The 20,034-nt window shown below is 45.0% G+C and overlaps 1 protein-coding gene across 2 annotated transcripts in view; it reads right to left on the bottom strand.

Annotated features, from left to right (window-relative positions):
• AMN1 (antagonist of mitotic exit network 1 homolog) overlaps positions 1–20,034 on the bottom strand; it is a 74,731-nt gene that overhangs the window by 29,171 nt on the left and 25,526 nt on the right. For both annotated transcript variants that reach the window (XM_015413905.1, XM_015413906.1), the window contains exon 4: positions 4,427–4,644. In XM_015413905.1, the coding sequence (XP_015269391.1) occupies positions 4,427–4,644 (218 nt within the window). The remainder of the gene's footprint in view (positions 1–4,426; positions 4,645–20,034) is intronic.

The following is a 20,034-nucleotide window of genomic DNA, read 5'->3' as shown; positions in this document are numbered from 1 at the left end:
TTTGGGGCCAGCAGGCGAGGGGCAGCAATGGCGGCGCTCAGCCAACACCCGCCACCCCGTTAATTTTCGCTGCCCCCCCACCTTTGCCAGGTTTCCGGGGGCAGCAGGCGAGGGGCGGTACTGGCGCTGAGACTACCCCCACCGCCCCTTTTTCCCCACTACCCCCCTTCCTCACTCTCTTTCTTTTTCCCTATTTCCCTTCATTCTTTCCCTCTCTCACTTTCTCCCTTCATCCCCATCGCTTTGACTTCTCCCCCCCCCCATCTGTCTGGCTTACTGACTGTCTGTCTATGTCTCCCACCCATCTTCCTTCCTTCTTTCTTTCCTTCCTTCCTTCCTTCTGCCAAACCCCTCTATCTATCCATCTACCTACCTATCTACCACCCACCCACCCTACCTTTCTAGGGCCCATTGTCTTCATCCACAATGGGCTTTGCTCCCTAGTCCTTAAATAAAGACTGTAGCCCAGCCAGAAACAAAAGAAGCAATTAAGCCTTCCTGTCACCGAACCAGAGACCACTCCTGACAAGCACCAGACTATTAAAGTGATTGTACCCCCTTCCCCGTCTTACCCCTTCCCCAAGAGTTGTCACTCCCTGTTGCACATAAACCCTAAATTGTCCAACTATTGTTTCTTTTGTCTCATCCATCCAAGGTATTGTGTTTTCCCCCCTAAACCTGTGACCACCTGGCTCTTGCCTCAGGTCAAAATTGGCAACTTAAGGGGAAACTGAGTCTCAGTTCACTCTTGCTTTTGCCCTCTTGCTCTTACCCCGACCCACCTGTAGGTTTCATCCCTGGTCAGTTTGGGACTACGACCCTTTCCTTTTCCCCCTTTTATCTTCATTTTTCACTGCAAGTCTACTCATCTCGCCAGACAGGTAACATATCACCTACCAATGATACTCCTGCTAGTGCAAAAGTCACTGTCTTTTCATACCTAATTTCCTAGTTCTGTATTGATTGTGTGTGTGTGTGTGCTAATTACAATTGTATGCTTGATAATTCTTAAGTAAAAGTTCAATTCTCACAGCGACCTGGTCTCCTCATCTGTTCACAGGCTCTGGGAATTCTGACTCTGGTATACACAGGTTATGGCCCTGCTATATATATAACCTTTTAACATTATAATTCCCTCAAGCTTATTAATAAAATAAGGCAATTCGACTAACACTCTACTAAGAACATAAGAGAAGCCAATGTTGGATCAGGCCAAAGGCCCATCCAGTCCAACACTCTGTCACACAGTGGCCAAAAGTACCAGGTGCCATCAGGAGGTCCACCAGTGGGCCCAGGACACTAGAAGCCCTCCCACTGTTTACCCCCCCCCCAAGCACCAAGAAGACAGAGCATCACTTGCCCCAGAGCCCCTATCTATACCTTGTGACTAATATGGACCTCTGCTCCATATGCTTATCTAATTCCCTTTTGAAGCCGTCCATGCTTGTAGCCGCCACCACCTCCTGTGGCAGTGAATTCCATGTGTTAATCACTCTTTGGGTGAAGAAGTACTTCCTTTTATCTGTTCTAACCCGACTGCTCAGCAATTTCATTGAGTGCTTTAGGACTGTTTTAGGATCCAGTACTAAGGAAGATATCCTGTGCACAGTTGGGATTAAACTTCTTGAAATAAAAAGGATTTATGGCCAAGCAGCGATCAGGCTGCATGCGTCCATTTGGAATCATGCTTTTCAAACCTGAGACAGAACTGGAGACAAGGAAGCCAGTTATGTGATTCCTGACAAATACAGCCTGTCCTTTTTGTAGTCCCAGAAAGGCAATGAAAAGTAGAGGTTTACCAGGCACTTACTGGAATTCCCTCCCATGACAGATGGGCTAAGGTTGCCATGGTGGCTCATGTAAATTACACAGGTGGAACAATCTGCATCCCTATGATCTTACTAGGTGATTAATGAAAAGCTTTTTTTCAATTCTACATATCTTTGTTTTTGTACATACTCAATCCTCTCCTAACCATTCTTCTATGCTTTTATAATAATTAGGAGTCTTCTTATTCCAACAGCTTAGGTGGGCTCTGAGATGTTACCAGACTCAGATCTAGCTGTTCTCCCGCAGACCAACATGGCCACCCCCTGAAGCCCTTATCCCAAAACACTATTTACCATCTCCAAGCCTTAGGTTTACAACCAAGAGAAAAAGTAATTCTCAGAAACTGAAAGAATCATTGTGGGTGTGTATACCGGCTTCTCCCATCAGTTGTTGGGGTGCCCATGGACCCGGTCCTGCAGTTTGAAGAGCAGGTTTCTGTAGTGGCATTCCATCAATTGCAGCTGGTCTGCCAACTCCCTCCTTTCTTAAACTCAGCCTGTCAAGCCATGCTGATCCATGCCTCTGTGCTGGAGTTGCCAGCCTGGGGCTGAGGGTGGAGCCAGAGGTGGGCGGGATTTAGGGAGGGAGGGCCTTCAGTGGGGTGTAATGCCATGGAGTCCACCTTCCAAAGGGGCCATTTTTCTCCAGGTGAACTGATCTCTGTTGCTCGGAGATCAGTTGTAATCCTAAGAGATCTCCAGCCACCACCTGGAGGTTGACAATCCTACTCTGTACCCTTGTGTCTGGATTACTGAATTACTGAAAAAGCATAAGCCTGAAAGGTGCAAGACAAAAATAAATTATACAGAAGTAAAAAAAATGGGGGGTGAACTGGCAAGCCAGAAGACAGCCATACTGAAAAGCACCCTACTTAGAGTCCGCTTATCATTTTACAGCAGTTTTAAGAGTACAGTAGTTGGCAACATACAGAAACAGTACAAATCTGCATGGCAACAGTACACAAACACACAGTCACCTGGGTTTCTACTAAGGTTATAATGTTTGTTGTTCAGTCGCACAGTCGAGTCTGACTCTTCGCGACCCCATGGACAAGATTACGCCAGGCCCTCCTGTCTTCCGCCGTCCTCTGAAGCCCGCTCAATTTCATGTTCGTTGCATCCATGACACTGTCCAACCATCTCATCCTCTGCCGTCCCCGTCTTCTTTGACCTTCAATCTTTCCCAGCATCAGGGTCTTCTCCAGTGAGTGATATATAATGTGTGCAGCCTAAAATTTGCCGCTTGTCAGAAAACGTCTGCAACTTGCCAATAATCACCGAACTCCCAGTATAGACCCAAACGTACAATTTTCCAAACTTTGCTGTGTACATCTATTACATAGTCCAATAACCTTATCAAATATTCAAAAAACCCAAAACATAGACTGCTCATTCTCCATCGAACAAGATGGTGCTGAGCACAGAGTACGGACACTGGCTTCTGCAGTGTTCTTGTGGAAAAGAAGAAGTCAGCTTAATGTCACTTTGCCCTATTATTTTATCTGCAGAGCAAACAAAACACTGGCCAAAGCACACCGCCTTCCATGTCAGGCCCTGGAAATATCAGAACCATCCTCTGATAGTGCCCATCCCCTAGATTTTAATGGGTTTTTTTAAAAAAAAAATAGTATGTTATAATAACGATTGTAATGCAATGCAATATTTTGTTGATCTCTGACATAACACTGCACCCCAGGAAAAGGATTCTGTTGGTTAACTCCATGTTTTAGTGAAGTAAAATGTTACTTTAAAAAAATTCCAGTTTACTACTCTTAACAGTGAAGGATATAATTGAATCTGTAATGTTATTTGGAATGGCAGATTTAAATGTAATTCTCTATTCTGGGGACAAGAAAAATACTCTACACAGCCAAGCAGTGTTCCCTCTAAGCTGAGTTAGTGTGAGCCAGCTCACAGTTTTTTAGCCTCCAGCTACACAATTTTGTCTTAGCTCAGGAAGGGATGGCTCCAGAGCGAACTAATTGATGCAGTAGCCAAGTCACCTGCTCACAGCTTTAATGCCCGTAGCTCAGAAAGTAGAATTTTTGCTCTCAGGACTCCACAGCTTAGAGGGAGTACTGCAGCCAAGATGCTTTAAAGTTTGCTTCCATGCTAGAAAGGAGATGGACGGGATCTAATGACTGAATTCTGACAATTTAGGGTACATCAGTCTCCAGTTCTGACATATTTATTACCTATTTTGTTCCCCACCCCCAAACAGATGATACCAGAAACCGAGCTTGTCATTCTTTTTATTTGTTAAAAAACACTTCACTATTTTGCATGCTAATTTAACAACAAGCTACATGAAAGCTCACACTTTGAATAAAACTTAGTTGGTCTCAAGGGTGCCAGAGGACTCTAGCTTTTGTACTATTAATTCAGACCAACATGGCTACCCACTTTGAACTAAGAAAAGGGTCAAGCAAAAAAGCCCAGGAGGAGATGAATCTCTTTTATCAACAGACAATGCAGACAGCTGTTATAATCCCAGATGCCTTTACTTATCAAACCCCAAAACATGAGAAACAATTAAATTCATTTAAAAAGTTACTCCTCAGACCCAGTTTTCTTAATTGTTTATGCCAGCTGCTTACCTGGGTAGATGAGAAATCCACGCTGTGAAGATGCCGGCAGTTCTGTCCAAGGGCGTGCAGTGCTGTGTCTGTGATGCTGGAGCACCAGCCAATGTTTACGATTTGGAGAAGCCGGCAATTGAGTGCTAGGGCAAGGACTCCATTGTCTGTAAGGTTGCTGCATCGTTTAAAAGAGGCTTCGCGCAAATAAGGGCAGGAGGCGGCCAGGGCTGCAACTCCTGTCAGAAAGATAAAGCCAGTCACCCTTGAACGTCAGAGGGCATAAGAACAGAGTGCAGCCTTAAAAACCACAAACCTCTTTTCAGCATTAAGATATCAAATCATCACAGAGGACTAAGGAAAGACCAAGGGTCCAGTAGCACCTTAAACACTAACAAAGTATGCAGCAGGGTAGGAGCTTTCATGAGTCACTGCTCACTTCTTCAGATTTAGTCCATTTAGTCTTACTAAGAGTCCGCATGTGAGGTTTATCTGTAATTTTTAAGGTCTTGATACGTGGGTCTTCTGTTTAAATGTCTGGCACAAATTAATATATTAGCTACATATATGTAATGTTCTATAAACAAAGGCTGCAGTCCAGTATGAGTTAAGCATGCTTAAGGGCCCTAATTTCAACTATATAAAGAGTACACTCTGTTTGGAAAATGAATAAAAGTGAAGAAATGTGGATTCCTTCTTAGAAGGTAGTAATGTGGGTTTAAAAAAAAAAGCTGTGACCTGCTTTGAGGACCTTGCAGTCAAAAGGGAGATAAATCTAAGAAACAAATGCAATTGTTGGTTGCTTACCACACCCCGCCTTATTCATCTTGTAATATTAAGGGAATGAAGCAGGAATTCTGGAAGGAGACCACCAAGAGTCAAAAGAAGAGTCAACTGAATATTTATTATGCGCGCAGGTACAGCTAGAAGCACCACCGGGGGCACTTCCAAAACAGAGCTGCACAGTTTGCCCTGGGTTAAATAGAGTCTTTCAGCAAGTTACAGAAGGGAAAAACAGGAAATCACATAAGAACATAAGAAAGACAGGTTGCTTACCTGTAACTGGTGATCTTCGAGTGGTCATCTGTGCATTCACACCTTTGGGATATACTGCGCCTGCGCTGACCTTCTCGGTACCGGTAGCTAGCAAAAGGGATTTTCGCGCCTCTCCCAGGTCACGCGCCGGCTCCACTGCGCATGACCAAGGAGGGGCACGCAGATCCCGCCAGTTCCTTCTGACCGCCGCCCAACAGCCTTCAAAGAAACAAGATGAAGGGCCGAGAGCAGAGGGGAAGGAGGGCGGGTGGTGTGAATGCACAGATGACCACTCGAAGATCACCAGTTACAGGTAAGCAACCTGTCTATCTTCTTCGTGGTCTCTGTGCATCACACCCTTGGGAGAATAGCAAGCAATAACTCTTACCTGGAGGAGGGGCCGAGGCCCTACACCTGCGCCGTCTGCAAAATAGACCGACCCAACGCCACACGACGAGTAGACCGGACATCAAGGGCATAATGCTTCACGAAGGTGAGCGGAGTAGCCCAAGTCGCAGCGTTGCAGATGTCCTCCAATGGCATCCCTCTCAGGAAAGCTGTGGAAGCCGCCACCGCCCTTGTAGAGTGGGCGCGAAGTTGACCTGGAAGAGGTCTCTTAGCCAAAGCGTAACATAGCTTGATTACTTCCACAATCCACCTGGACAGCGTCTGGGAAGAGATCTTCTTCCCCAGAGAGGGCATACTGTGAGCAACAAACAAGGCTGGAGACTGACGAAAAGACTTGGTCCTGCCCAAATAGAACAGCAACGCCCTCTTAACATCCAGAGAGTGCAATTTCCGTTCCTCTTCATTGGCAGGAGACGGGAAAAATGACGGCAAAACTATATCTGAACGTAGATGAAACTCCGAAACGACTTTCGGTAAGAAGGAGATGTCCAAAGACAACGACACCCCATGAGGGGAAAAAATCAAGTATGGTGGATCACACCTTAAAGCAGACAACTCACTGACTCGACGAGCAGAAGTAATGGCCACCAGAAACGCAGTCTTGAGCGATAACAACTTTAGAGAGCAAGTGGCCAGTGGTTCGAAGGGTTTTCCCATCAAAAACCGCAAAACTAAAGCCAAATCCCAGGCCGGAGTCGGAGAACGACGGGGAGGGTACAGGCGAATAAGACCTTTACAAAACTGTTTCGTCTGAGGATGCGAGAAAACTGAAAACCCATCAATAGATGGATGAAAAGCTGACACCGCAGCTAAATACACCTTAACTGAAGAAAAACTGAGTCCCAAGTCCATTCTGGACAAAATAAACGCAAAAATAGACCTCAAATCCACTGGCGGAGGAGGTAAATTGGAAGAACTCAAGTACTGTAGGAATAAATCCCACTTCTTTGCGTAAGACGTCCTAGTAGACAGTTTACGACAATTCAACAGGACCTCATTGATACGGTCATCCATCACTGAAAGCGTATTTCCCATAGAGTCAACTTGAGACTCAGAGGATCGTAGTGAAGGACCTGGCCTTCCTGAGCTTGGAGGAGATCCAACTCCTGCGGGAAGTGTACGAAGGATCCCTTGGCTAACCGCAGCAGTGTCGGAAACCACACCTGCCGAGGCCACCAGGGGGCTACCAGGAGACAATGGGGCTTGTCCTGTTGTATTTTCACAAGCACCCTGTGGAGCAGCGGAATCGGAGGAAATAGGTATAGAAAGTCGTGAGCCCACGACATCAACAGACCGTCCCCCATTGACAGAGGGTCCAACCCCGCTCTGGAGCAAAACCTGGGACACTTCTTGTTCAATCGAGTTGCAAAAACATCGATGTGGGGATGTCCCAGATGTTGAAAAAGAGGAAGGAGATACTTTGAGTTCAACTCCCATTCGTGGTCCGATGCTCCCCCTCTGCTCAGGAAATCCGCTTGTTGGTTCAAAGTTCCTGGCAGATGGGCAGCTTGGAGAGTGATGTTCCAATGAAGGCACTCTTCCCATATGTCCATAGCTAGCCTGCAAAGGGACCTGGACACGGTCCCGCCCTGGCGATTGATATAAGCCATCGCAGTTGTGTTGTCCGTAAAAATCAACACAGCTTTTCCTACAACCTGTCTGAGTAAGGATCTGAGGGCAAATTTTACGGCCAGCAGTTCCAGATAGTTGATATGATGACTCTTCCAAAGGGGTTGCCATGGAGCACCCACACAAGTGTCGTCTGTATGAGCACCCCAACCCCACAGGGAGGCATCTGTGGTGATGGACATTACGGGAACGATCGGTTGGAACGGTGCACCCGCCAACAGATTGGTGTCCACGAGCCACCACTGCAGGGAGACGAGGACCTGCGGAGGCACTACCAGTTGAAGGCTCGGAGGATGGATGGAAGGGCGAAATTTCTTTAGAAACCACAGCTGCAACGGGCGCATGCGAAGGCGTGCATATTCGATCACGGAAGTGGTGGCTGCCATGAGACCCAAGATCCGCTGAATGTGGACCGCTGATGTCACGTTGGACTGGAACAAACGTTGAATTTCCAGACGAATGGTATCTGCCCGTTGGCGAGGAAGGTACGCCCGAGTGGCTAGGGAGTCTATGACAGCTCCTATGAACTGCACGCGAGTTGCAGGTTGCAGCATGGATTTCTGTAAATTCACCAGAATTCCAAGGGAGGATAGGACCGACAATGTGATGGTGATGTGCTGAAGGAGACATTCTCTTGAATCTGCCACCATCAACCAGTCGTCTATATACGGAAAGATCTGAATGCCCTGAAGGCGAAGATGAGCGACGACAACCACCATTACCTTCGTAAAAACCCTGGGGGCGGTAGAGAGCCCGAATGGAAGGGCTTTGAATTGGTAATGGTCCTCCCCGACTGCGAATCTGAGGAACTTTCTGTGACGAGGATGGATGGAGACGTGAAAATAAGCGTCTTTGAGATCTAAAGTGACCATCCAAGTCCCTGGAGACAGGAGTGGTAAAATGCTTTGCAACGTGGTCATGCGAAACTTTCTGTAAATGATGAACCGATTGAGAAAACGAAGGTCCATGATTGGACGAAGTCCTCCGTCCTTCTTGGGGACCGTGAAATATTTGGAATAAATCCCGCGGCAACAATCCGCCATCGGGACTTTCTCTATAGCGTTTTTTTGTGTCAGCGATTGTACCTCCTGTAGCAGGGCAGGAGACGCCGGGGTTCTGATAAAACGGGAGATTTTGGGAGTCAGAGAAAACTCTATGAGATAGCCATCTCTTATTATAGAGTGCACCCATTTGTCCGTAGAAATGGCGAGCCATGCGTGCAGGAAGGGTGCAAGGCGAGTCTGAGCAGTAAGGTTGAAGTCAAAGTCCCTGTTTGGGATTCTTAGGGAATTTCGACTTATAGGCACCGGACGATTGTCCCTTATTTTTCGGGGGAAAAGACCGTGACTGAGAGGGAGGTCTTTGCCATTGATCCGTAGGTGATTTGTTGTACGGTTGCCTGGTCGACCAAGGTTGCCTAGGCCACTGCTTGGATTTCGAGTATTTGGTCGTGGGGGAGATCCCCAAACTCTTGGACGTCTTGATACTCTTATCCATTTCCTGCAGAACCGTGTCAGTGGTGGAGCTAAACAATCCAGAACCTTCAAAGGGAAGGTCTTCCACCGAGGATCTGGTGTCATATGGCAATGATGAAGAGCGGAGCCAGGCATGTCTGCGTAACGCTACAGAGGTTGCTAGAGTCTTACTAGCGGATTCCAGGGAATGCTTGGCAGCACTAATTTGGTGTCTAGCCAAGACCATCCCTTCATTCTGAATCCTTTTAATCTGAGGTTGGCACTCTTTGGGCACGTGCGGGAGGAAATCATTCAAACGCTTCCATAAATTGAATTGATAACGGCCCATGCAGGCGGCATAGTTCGCCGTTTTAATGCCCATTGCACCGACAGTGTAGAATTTTCTACCAACCGAATCCAACTTTTTTCCTTCTTTGTCTGATGGAGTAGAGTGGCTCGCTTTTCCTTTCGTGGACGAGGAAACGACCAAAGAATTGGGCTTAGGATGTGTGTATAAAAACTCAGCCCCTGATTCCTGGACCTTGTACATGTGATCCAGACGCTTATTAGAGACATTAATGGAGGCTGGACGAGTCCAAAAGTCCTTGGTAGTTTGCAAGAGAACTTTTGTCATTGGTAGAGCCACGGAGGGCGAAGTGTTAGAGTGCATAATGTCAAAAACGTTATCATCCACAAAACTGGCAACGAGAGTAGGAGTCATAGATAGATCTAATGCCATGCGTTGAATAAAATCTCCATAAGACTTAACATCCTCTGATGGAGAAATAGGTAAATCCGCTTCCACATCTTGCGAGGTGGTCACAGCTCTCTCTCCTGCTCCTGCTCAGAGCTCAGCTGGTCTCCTCTGCCTCTGGCAAGGTGCTTCCTTAAATAGAGGCCTCCCCCAGCAGAGGTCAGGCAGCAGCTATTCAAATTCAAATTCACCCAGGCACTCAATCACAGGCAAAACAATGCCCCTTCCACTTCCTCTCAATTACAGGCAATCCCAGTCAAACAATGCCCGTTCCTCTCCCACACTCAATCAGCCAGGACTCTGCAAGAACTCTAAGTGCTTCCACACACTGCTAAACACAGTTTTCCCACAAAATATCCTTAGCTGAATTCACTCAGCTGAAAGCAAGTAAAAGAAACCCACTCACCTCTCTCACAGCTCTCTCTCCTGTTCCTGCTCAGAGCTCAGCTGGTCTCCAACTCATACAGCCAGATACCATGCAGTTTGCAGAAAAGCGTTCTCCTTTTGGGCGACCACAAGAGGCCCATGTCTAGGCTATCAGTTCCTGTCTCTTTGACAGGTGTGAAGCTTCGCTTGCGGTTAAGCTAAAGTTTCCGGTCTTAGAGGCAGGTGTTAAGTTTCCATTTAATGACAGTCGTTCTGGCAATTACACTTTTGCAAAGTTAGCTCTTATAACAAAATGCCTAGCAACACCCTAATATGGTCAAGCGCTTTCCTATACTTAGCAAAGCTCTATACTGGCTTCTTGGTTTCCTACCTGCAGAAGCAAAATGTGTTTCTTCTAATGATTTATCAGTTACATAGCTTTTGTTATATTGTTACATAGCAAAGCACATACAGGTGAATTACAGATACCTGCTTTAATAACATCTTTCTTTCTTTCCTCTCTCTGCTCTTTATCTTGAACATCTTCATAAAATCTTGCACCTCCTTTGGTCTCTTATTTCTGTTCTCTTTGTTGCTACGCATACTGAAACATTTCGGCAGTACTGTCCTCAGCTACTTTTAACAAAGCAGGTGCCTGGGGGGGTCGGACTAGGCAAGAAGGAGATCACAGACTTCCTTGCATATCACCTTTAATTCAGGTGGCCTGTATCCCTAGTTTGGACCAGGGCTTCCCAGTGAGGGGAGAGGGTACCCTTCCACCCTCAAATAGCTTTGCTACTCAGTGCTACCCATTCCCCACTCTGGCTGAGGGATACAGAGGCATGATGTAGTACATCCAAGCAACCTTAAATGTGACCTGACGACATCCACGATACCATCCTTGGCTCCATTACTTTACCCTCCCCCTCCAGTGTTAGGCAATTTCTCTCTTCATTACATTTTTTTCCCATCCGTTCGTTTAATCCATTTATACCCTACCTTTCTCCCCAATGGGGACCCAATGTGGCTTACATCATTCTCTTCTCCATGTTGTCCTCACAACAGCCCTGTGAGGTAGGTTAGGCTGAGAGAATGTGACTGGCCCAAAGTTACCCAGTGAGTTTCCATGGCAAGAGTGGGGATTCACACCTGAGGTTCCCAGAGGCTAGGCCAGCTCTCTTAACCACTACACCACTCTGGCTCTCTTTGTAACATCCTTTCTCCAGCCTTTCTGTTGTGAATATACACTCCAATGTATCTGAGGCTACACTGAAATAAATTCTGTTAGCCTTTAAGGCATGACTGGACTACTGTTTTATTTTGCCGCTACAGACTAACGCAGCTACTCCTCTCTGGAATTAAACATGAGCTGTTGACCAGCCTGCTGCCTTATGGGGGAGGGGGCTGCTGAGAGGCTGGGCCAATAAAGACAGGAGTAATCAAATCAGTCCCAGGTCGGCTCAAGCAAAAGCCCTAGATGGTAAGAGCAAAAAGAAAAGGACAGGTCTGGCCCCCAGGTTTTCTGCTGCAACTTATTTCCTGAAGACTCCAATAACAGGCGATAAGATTTTATTCTGTGGTGGCTATGTGTATTTTTAAAGATCACCTACAAAATGTATACCCAGTTGTTCTGCCATTAATTCCTCCAAAGTAGCTTACACATCAAACAATATGCCCCAAATGAGCTTAGCCTTTCTTCTCCTGTTGTCTGACCACAATTCTATTTTCAGAGAGAGAGCCAAATGTTTCTTTCTTAATCATGTTAAAATTTCTCCCAGTGTTTACTTTCTTCATTTATACTCCGCCTTTCTACCCAATAGGGACCCAAAGAAGCTGACATCTTTCTCCTCTCCTTCGTTTTTACCCTCACAACAACCCTATGGGGTAGGTTAAGCGGGGAGTGCACAACTGGTCCGAGGTCACCTAGCAGGCTTCCCTGGCAAAGCGGGGATTCGAATCTGGCTGTCCCACATCCTAGACCAGTGGTGGCGAACCTATGGCATGGGTGCCAGAGGTGGCACTTAGAGCCCTCTCTGTGGGCACGCATGCCATCGCCCCAGACCATCATTAAAGTGTCGAATTCTCTGCCAAATAATTTTAAGTAAATGAAAGCATTTGGGATTGCTTTTCTTACTTTGTTTGGATCATCTTAAGTTAATGTATGAGTTGTTTTTTCTAAAGTAAAACCTCAGTATTCAGGTTAAATTGCCGTGTTGGCACTTTGTGATAAATAAGTGGGTTTGGGGTCGCAGTTTGGGCACTCAGTCTCTAAAAGGTTCGCCATCACTGTCCTAGACTGACACTCTAACCGCTATGCTGTTTCATTTTCATTTCAAAAAGTCACTCATTTCCATTAAAATATGATCAGGTGACTGAAACCAACTCCAGAATATTATTTTTCTGTCCTGCATATGAAAGTTCGGTCTGCATCAGAATAGGAAAGGGGTTTTTTCCATTTGTGCAGAGGGACATCAATAGTTCCTGACGGGCAAGAAACTCATGCTCCACAACAGAGGAAGAAACATGCCTTTGTGACTGATGCCCTGGCCCACCTGACAAATGAACATGCAAGACTGGACAACAACTTCCTCCCCATATCCAAACCTCAGCTTTTGGACTCTCCTCATAATCTGAATTAACTGTTCAAGTAATATCTGTCAAACACCAATGCCCTTCAATTTATCTGAAGGCCTTGTTATCCAAACGTTTTGTGTCTTCCCTCAAGCTGGCCCTGGCTGGGAAGGCAGGGTATAAATTTGAAGAAATAAATAAGCCCCTAGGATAAAATAATTTTAATCTGCTTAATTTCAGGTCTTGTACTACAATGAGTTTGTTCATCTTTAAGGAACCACAGGCCACTTCCTTTCATTTTTGCTGCAAAGTGGCAACTCTGCTGGCTCTGACGCTGTGAGGAATGAATTTCCCCAAATGTTTGACTGTCTGTGCTATGAATAGCTATCTAGAGGCTCAATTAAATTGCTTGCAGCTTCTAGCAGCCTGGACAATATTTCAACAACGCAGATAAGACCCAAATCTATAATAAATATCAGACCTAAGAGAGACACCCATGAAGACTCAGGAAGAAGAGAAAATTTCATCTTCCAGACAGTGTCTGATTCCTCCCCCATGAAGTCCAACTCCCCCTCCACACACACTCCCCCCCCCATACACACACACACGCACGCACTCGCACACACACACTCCCCCTGTGCTGGCTCTGGCCCACTCCACTCCTATTCAACCAGCCCCGGCCATATTTTTTCATTCTCTGCCTCTGGTGTCCCCCCCCCCAATGCTATTTTTGTGTTGCTACGGCACCCAGAAGGCCATCCAAATTCTTTTTTAAAAAAAATACTGCCAGTGCACATACAGACATTGCTCTTGCTCTTTTAGGGTTTTGTGTTTTGTGTATTTTTTTAAAAAAACAAATTTCATTTCTGTGCAGAACTGTTAGTTGCAGCCAGGACTTCCCCCCACACGCATACTTCTTTTAATATGAACAAAGGCCAATCCTTGGCTATTAGATATAAGATTTCCTGAGTATCATAAATGCACATGGCACTTTATGGAGCAACACAAACAAAAATAATTAGATTTGCCCTGTAACAGTAGGGGAGGCAGTGGAAAGAACAAAGAAGAGGAAGGAAAATAAGAGGTAAGGGAAACGGGGTGGGGGTGGGGATAGGCGTGGGTAAAACAAATCACACACACTATGGCAGAAAGGCCAGTACCAAAGATGCATTTCAAAGCATCAGAAGGATGGCATGCAATTGTAAAATCAGCTTTCTTGCATGGGCATCAATCAGCACATATGCATAGGAATAGGAGAAAGAGTTGCAAAGAGCTTTAAGCGGTACATTTGAATGCCATCTTAGTTTCATTTCAAAGCAAGCCCTAAGGCATTAAAAGCGAGGACCTTTTTAATGACTTCCTATAGTTCTCTATTAATTTTTTGGGGACAGATCTGGAAGGCCCCTTCAGGGACGTAGACACTCCTAGACTGTTGTGGAAGGAGTTCACAAGGGAAGCAAGGTGAGGCTTGGGCTGTCTTGTAGGGTGGTCAATAGCCTAGGGGCAAAGTGTCTCTTTGCTTCTATAGACTTCACAGGATGTTAATTACCAGGTGATGTTACTTCCATGCCATGAAAAGCTTAATGTGCCCATTTCTACACGTTAAGCCTCTATTACAAGGACAGGTTTTTTTCCCTATAGGTTGTTGGCAATGCTAGCTGTCTGATGCTTTAGGACAGGGGTGTCAAACTCATTTGTTATGAGGGCCGGATCTGACATAAATGAGACCTTGTTGGGCAGGGCCATGTGTGTCATAAAATGTAATGCCAGGTAGCAGAGATATAAACTTTATAAAAGCCACAAACACAAAGGATTTTTTTAACTTAAAATAAAAACATACCTAAAACATTAGCACTCTTGCAATTGTCAGCAAGCTGCCATTCTGTTTTCTGTGACCTCTGTGTACATATCCTTTCCCTGTTACACCCGGCCTGGCTTCTATCATCCTGTTCCTGCTTTGGAATGCAAAAGATAACTGCTGGAGGTTGTGTGGGGGAGAAGATGCTGTAATGCTTGCCTATTGATTTTCCCAGGACTACTGCACCTGTGTTTTGTCTGATGTTCTGCCTGGTTCCCATGTACTGGGCGCGCAACCGTTTCCTTAGCCCGCCAGCGGGAAAGATATTCATTGGATCTGTATCTGTTTGAAGTTCCTTTATTATGCTTGAACTAACTGTGTATCCCCAGTTCTAACAAAGAACGTGTTTGAGTATGTCTTCAACGCTTTGAAATAAATTTTGCTTTTCTTTAAAACGTGGATTTATTCTCGATGCTTGGGGATCCAACATTTTGTGACACCTCTTGCTCCGAATTACTGCATCAAAATGTCTGTGCTGTTGCAGTCTTGAGTATGCTGTTTAGGTGTGCGTCTGTAAGCTGCAAACCTACAATGATGCAGCAGCAGCAGAACTGGAAGAAGCAGCAGAAGACTGCCAGTTCCACTGCGGGCCTGATAGAAGCCCTCCGAGGGCTTGATCCAGCCCCCAGGCTGCATGTTTGACACCCCTGCTTTAGGAACTAGCACCTGCCCAGCTAGAACAAAGGAAATGGACAGAGAATAGTCATAGGATTGTAACAAATTTTAAAAGAGATGCTGGTCACACATTAACTTGCTCAGAGAACATAGAAAGTGAACTGATCTTAAAACCAATGGAAGGCCCAGAGAAGTGTGGGAACAATTTCAGATCCATTGACATGGAGAGCCAGTTGTTTACTGGAATGCCTCAGGGTTAGCCTCTGAGTGTGGAGTGGAAGTCCAAGTATTAAAGCAATGGGTCAAGAGGCTAGAATAGCACCTGCTGAAAATGCTCAAAGAAACAGAGAAATGCTCAAAAAAAGAGAACAGTGGGTCACGCATGAGCCAGAGAAGAACCGTTCTGCAATGTTAAAAGCAAGGTCAGACGAGCTAGCAAAATAGGGAGGGTTGCCAAATGCCCCAAAGGGGGGGCGGGGAGTCCTGTTTCTTTCACAGAGGATTAACTGGGATGTTATTTACAGCTACGCCATGACAAGCTTCAACTACCCATTTCCACACCTTAAGTCTCTATGAAAAGGATAAGACAATTTCTCCAGGCTTTTTAGCAACACTAGGAAGAGGAGAAACCAAATGAAAGAGAACTCTGTGTCAACTAAGGGGGGGGAAATGGCATGTCTTGACAGACAATCCAAGCCGCAGGTGTTTATACCTCAGAGATGAGCAGAGAGTGCTTGAGAAGGGGGAGGAATGAGATAAGGCTGCATCTGGCAAAGAGTGTGCCAGGTGAGCTCAGGAACCAATCATGAGGTACAGTTCAAACTCAGGGAGATTCGGAAGGCACGCCAGACTGACCTGGAAAGATGTCAAGGGATTAAGGAGAAACCATCATTTCTAACTGTAAAAAAAGGAGGGAAGGATGGGCTTGCCCTTCCTGTGAATCCAACAGAAGGATGCATGGCAGGTTTGTCAGCAAGAAGTCAGCGGGAAGAGAAAGTAGCTGTCCTAGTTCTACAACCAGTGCTGGAGAGGGTACAAGGAGACCACAGAAACCTGTGAGACTGGAAGCAATGGGTTATGATACTGTGTTAGGCCTGCCTAAGTTAACACACCTGATCAGAGAAGTATTAATCCAGGTGGGCAACCAGGTTGGTCTGAAGCAGTAGAACAAAGTTTAAGTCCAGCAGCACCTTTAAGACCAACACATTTTTATTCAAGGTGTGAGCTTTCATCTGCACGCAGACTCTCATCTGGGAGAACCGGGTTTGATTCCCCACTCCTCCACTTGCACCTGCTGGATGACCCTGGGCAAGCCATAGTTCTGGCACAGCTGTTCTTGAAAAAGAGCAGTTTCTGTCAGAGCTCTCTCAGCCCCACCTACCTCACAGGGTGTGTCACGACAGACATGACGCTGCCACGACTCTGGATTTAGGTTCCCTTGAGAAGGCCCAGAGCACCCTCCCAAGACATTCAGACCTCCCTTTAGGCCGAATAACAGGCGTGAGGGCCAGGCAGAGTGCAAAAAAAAAAGGTTTACTTTATAGGAGGCCAAACAACAAGGTGCAGAATAATAACAGTAAGTGGGTGAAAAGAAAAGAAATCAAATGCCCTAACACGTCTAAATATACTTTTCTTAGCTCACTATCTCAAGTGGCCTTACACTACTCACCCCTCCCTCAGGAGGAGGGTTTTCCCTCTGCAGGAGCCTTCTTTCTGGCTCTGCCCTCTTCCTGCTGCTCCAGAACGTTGATTTCCAACCCTCTTCTTTTCCTATTGGTCCATTTTTGGCTCCAAAACATCCCAGGGGCTTCTGGGAGTTGTAGGCCCAGCCTCACCTACTGCTAGCCAGGCTCTCTGGGCCTAGTAGGCCTCTGGTAGCACAGCCCAGATCATGACAGGGTGTCTGTTGGTATTTGAAAAAGTGTGCAGACACATGAAAGCTCACACCTTGAATAAAGCTTTGTAGGTCTTAAAGGGACCTCTGAACTCTAAATTGGATTTACTCCTTCAGACCAATACAGCTGACTACATGAATCTATTTAATTTATTGTTAAATGATCTGGAACTAGGAGTGAGTAGTGTAGTAGTCAGGTTTGCAGATGACACGAAATTATTCAGGATGGTGAAAACCAAGGCTGACTGCGAAGAGCTCCAAGAGGACCTCCACAAACTGGGTGAGTGGGTGACAGTGTGGCAAATGTAGTTCAGTGTTGGTACATGTAAAAGTGATGCACACTGGGGGGAGGGAAATACCAACTTCAAATATATGCTAATGAGGTCTGAATTTGCTGAGACTGAGAGGGGGGAAGATTAAGAAAGGGACTGAGAATAAAATGGCCAATATTGTAATGCCCCAGTATAGATCTATGGTACAGCCTCATTTGGAATATTGTGTACAGTTCTGGTCACTGTATCTCAAAAATGACTTTGTAGAGCTGGAAAATGTACAGGGGAGGGCAAGCAACATGATCAAGGGGTTGGAGCTCAAGCAAGCTGTTTTAATTACCTGAATGGGTCTGCTATAGTAGTTTTCAGTTACCTATATGTGTTTGCCTTAAAACCTTGAAACATAATAATCAATGCTTTGTTACTGATCAATAATGCTATGTAACTGATATATCATAGAAGGAGTGCAGAGTTTGCTTCTGCAAGCAGGGAAACAAAGAACCTCTTAGGGCTTCGCTCAGCATAGGAAACGCTTGACCATATTAGGATTTTACTAAGCAATTCATTAGAAGCCTAACTCTGCAAAACGCATAATTGCAAAAGTATAACAGCCAAAGCTTTGCTGTTATCAGATGGAAACTTAACACCTGCCTGTCAGACTAGACTGTCAAACAGGAAACGTATAGCTCAGACCGCAAGCGAAGCTTAGCACCTGTGAGGCAGGCAGGAACTCAGAGCTGGCCAAGAGAGACTTGTGGTCGCAAGAGAAAGAACGCTTAGTTGCAAAGGTCAGAGTTATTGCATCTATCAGCCTGACATGTGATTTCCTGTTGTTTCCTTTCTGTAATTTTGCAACAAAGTATTTAACCCACCGCTCCCAACTTTTCGGCGCGCAGCCCGTTTTGGAGAAGCTCTTGTACGTTTCTCTGGCTGTGCCAGCGCGCTTTAATAAAGATCTAATTGACTCTTCTTGAGTGTCCAGCTGTTCTCCTTCAGAATTCTTGCTTCAGAGCCCCTTTCCTATGGGGAAAGCCTGCAAGTAAGCAAGTATATAATGATCAAATAAGCATAACAGCAAGTATAATATAAATCAAATAAACATAACAAGTATGATATAAATCAATAGGCCAAAGTGCAATAATAAATCATAATAGAAACAAGTCACAGTCTTTCCATGTGTCTATTGCCATGTGTCTTTTGCAAAAGGAAACTAGATTCATTTACAATTTAAAGACATATCATCCTCATGGCATGAATCAGAGCATGGATTTTACACCTTATATCAATTAATGATAATTGCCCAAATGAAACTTAAATATGTTGTTCTAAGTGATGGCAGTTTAGTGCATTTGCTGCTTCTGGATTTTTGAGCAGCATGCATGGCACTATGACCTTGAAGAAACTTTGCCTGTGTTGATGCAGCCTGAATATTAGGTATAAATTAAAGTGCAGCACATGGCAGGTTAAGGACCCTTAATCCTCCTTGACTGACCATTCTGGCTTAGTGTATGCCAACTTTTGAGACTGGGGTGAGTTTTCTTTGCAGCTCCTAATTTTTCAAATTTTTCAAATATTCATATCCTGTATGCATTCTCACTTGTGTATTGTTCCAATATTTATATTTTGTATGCATTCTCATTTGTATATGCTTTGAATTTGCATTCAGTCCCATTACAGCCATGCTTGAATAAGAATCATTCGAAACGCGACAACAGGCATCCGGATTACGCGTCGGCTTTTTATGGCTCAGAAAATTTGATGAATTGCACTCCAATTTGGACTTTGATATTGCTTCTATGCTGGAATAGACACATGGAAAGACTGTGACTTGTTTCTATTATGATTTATTATTGCACTTTGGCCTATTGATTTATATCATATTTGTTATGTTTATTTGAATTATATTATACTTGCTGTTATATACTTGCTTACTTGCTTGTGCGTTATATATTTTTTGCCAGTGGTGTCCTTTTTTGTTTCCAGCAGCTAAGTACCGGCAAGTTCTAATTCCGACATTTAACAGCTATTAATTTATATATATGTACTACACAGCTTATCTGTCCTCTAATACACATTTTGAAATCTAATTGGTTACATTTATTAAAGACAAGCCAATCATATACGCATATCATTGACATTTTGGTGGTCAGCAAAAATAATTGTACTGACTACAATTACTTACTTTTACTTTTACTTATAAACCAAAAGAAAATTATATTCCACATAGCAACCCACCAAGGGAACAGAACTTTTCTGCTTCATGCATCATTTCCTCCATGAAATGAAATCCTTTTCCTGCACTGATCAATCTCTGCAAAAGCCTAAAACTTTAAATAAAAGACCCTCTAGAACACAGAATGGAAGGGAAGCCAACCTGTGTTGATTTGATTGTTCTCCATCTTAGGAACAACATTTAAAACCTTAATTTGAAAATGTTCTCCATCTTAGAAACAACATTTAAAACCTTAATTTGAAAATGCATCTCTGGTATCAACAACAGCTCAGGCCTTTCCCTCATGGTATCACAGTCTAACCTTTTGGGGGAGGCACAGCAGTTCAGGGATTAGGACTTCCAATTAGGGCTGCTAGTTCCAGGTTGGGGAATACCTGGACATTTGGGGGGGGGGGGAGCATTCTGAGGGCAGGGTTTAGGGAGGGGAGGGGCTTCAACAGGGGATAATGCCATAAAGTCCACCTTCCAAAGTGGCCATTTTCTCCAGGGCAACTGATCTGTCACCTGGAGATCAGTTGTAATCCCAGGAGATCTCCAGCT

The sequence above is a fragment of the Gekko japonicus genome, unplaced genomic scaffold (genome assembly GCF_001447785.1).
Source record: "Gekko japonicus isolate JY-2015 unplaced genomic scaffold, Gekko_japonicus_V1.1 scaffold1588, whole genome shotgun sequence".
Classification (NCBI taxonomy): Eukaryota; Metazoa; Chordata; class Lepidosauria; order Squamata; family Gekkonidae; genus Gekko; species Gekko japonicus.
This window is presented reverse-complemented; position numbering and strand designations above follow the sequence as displayed.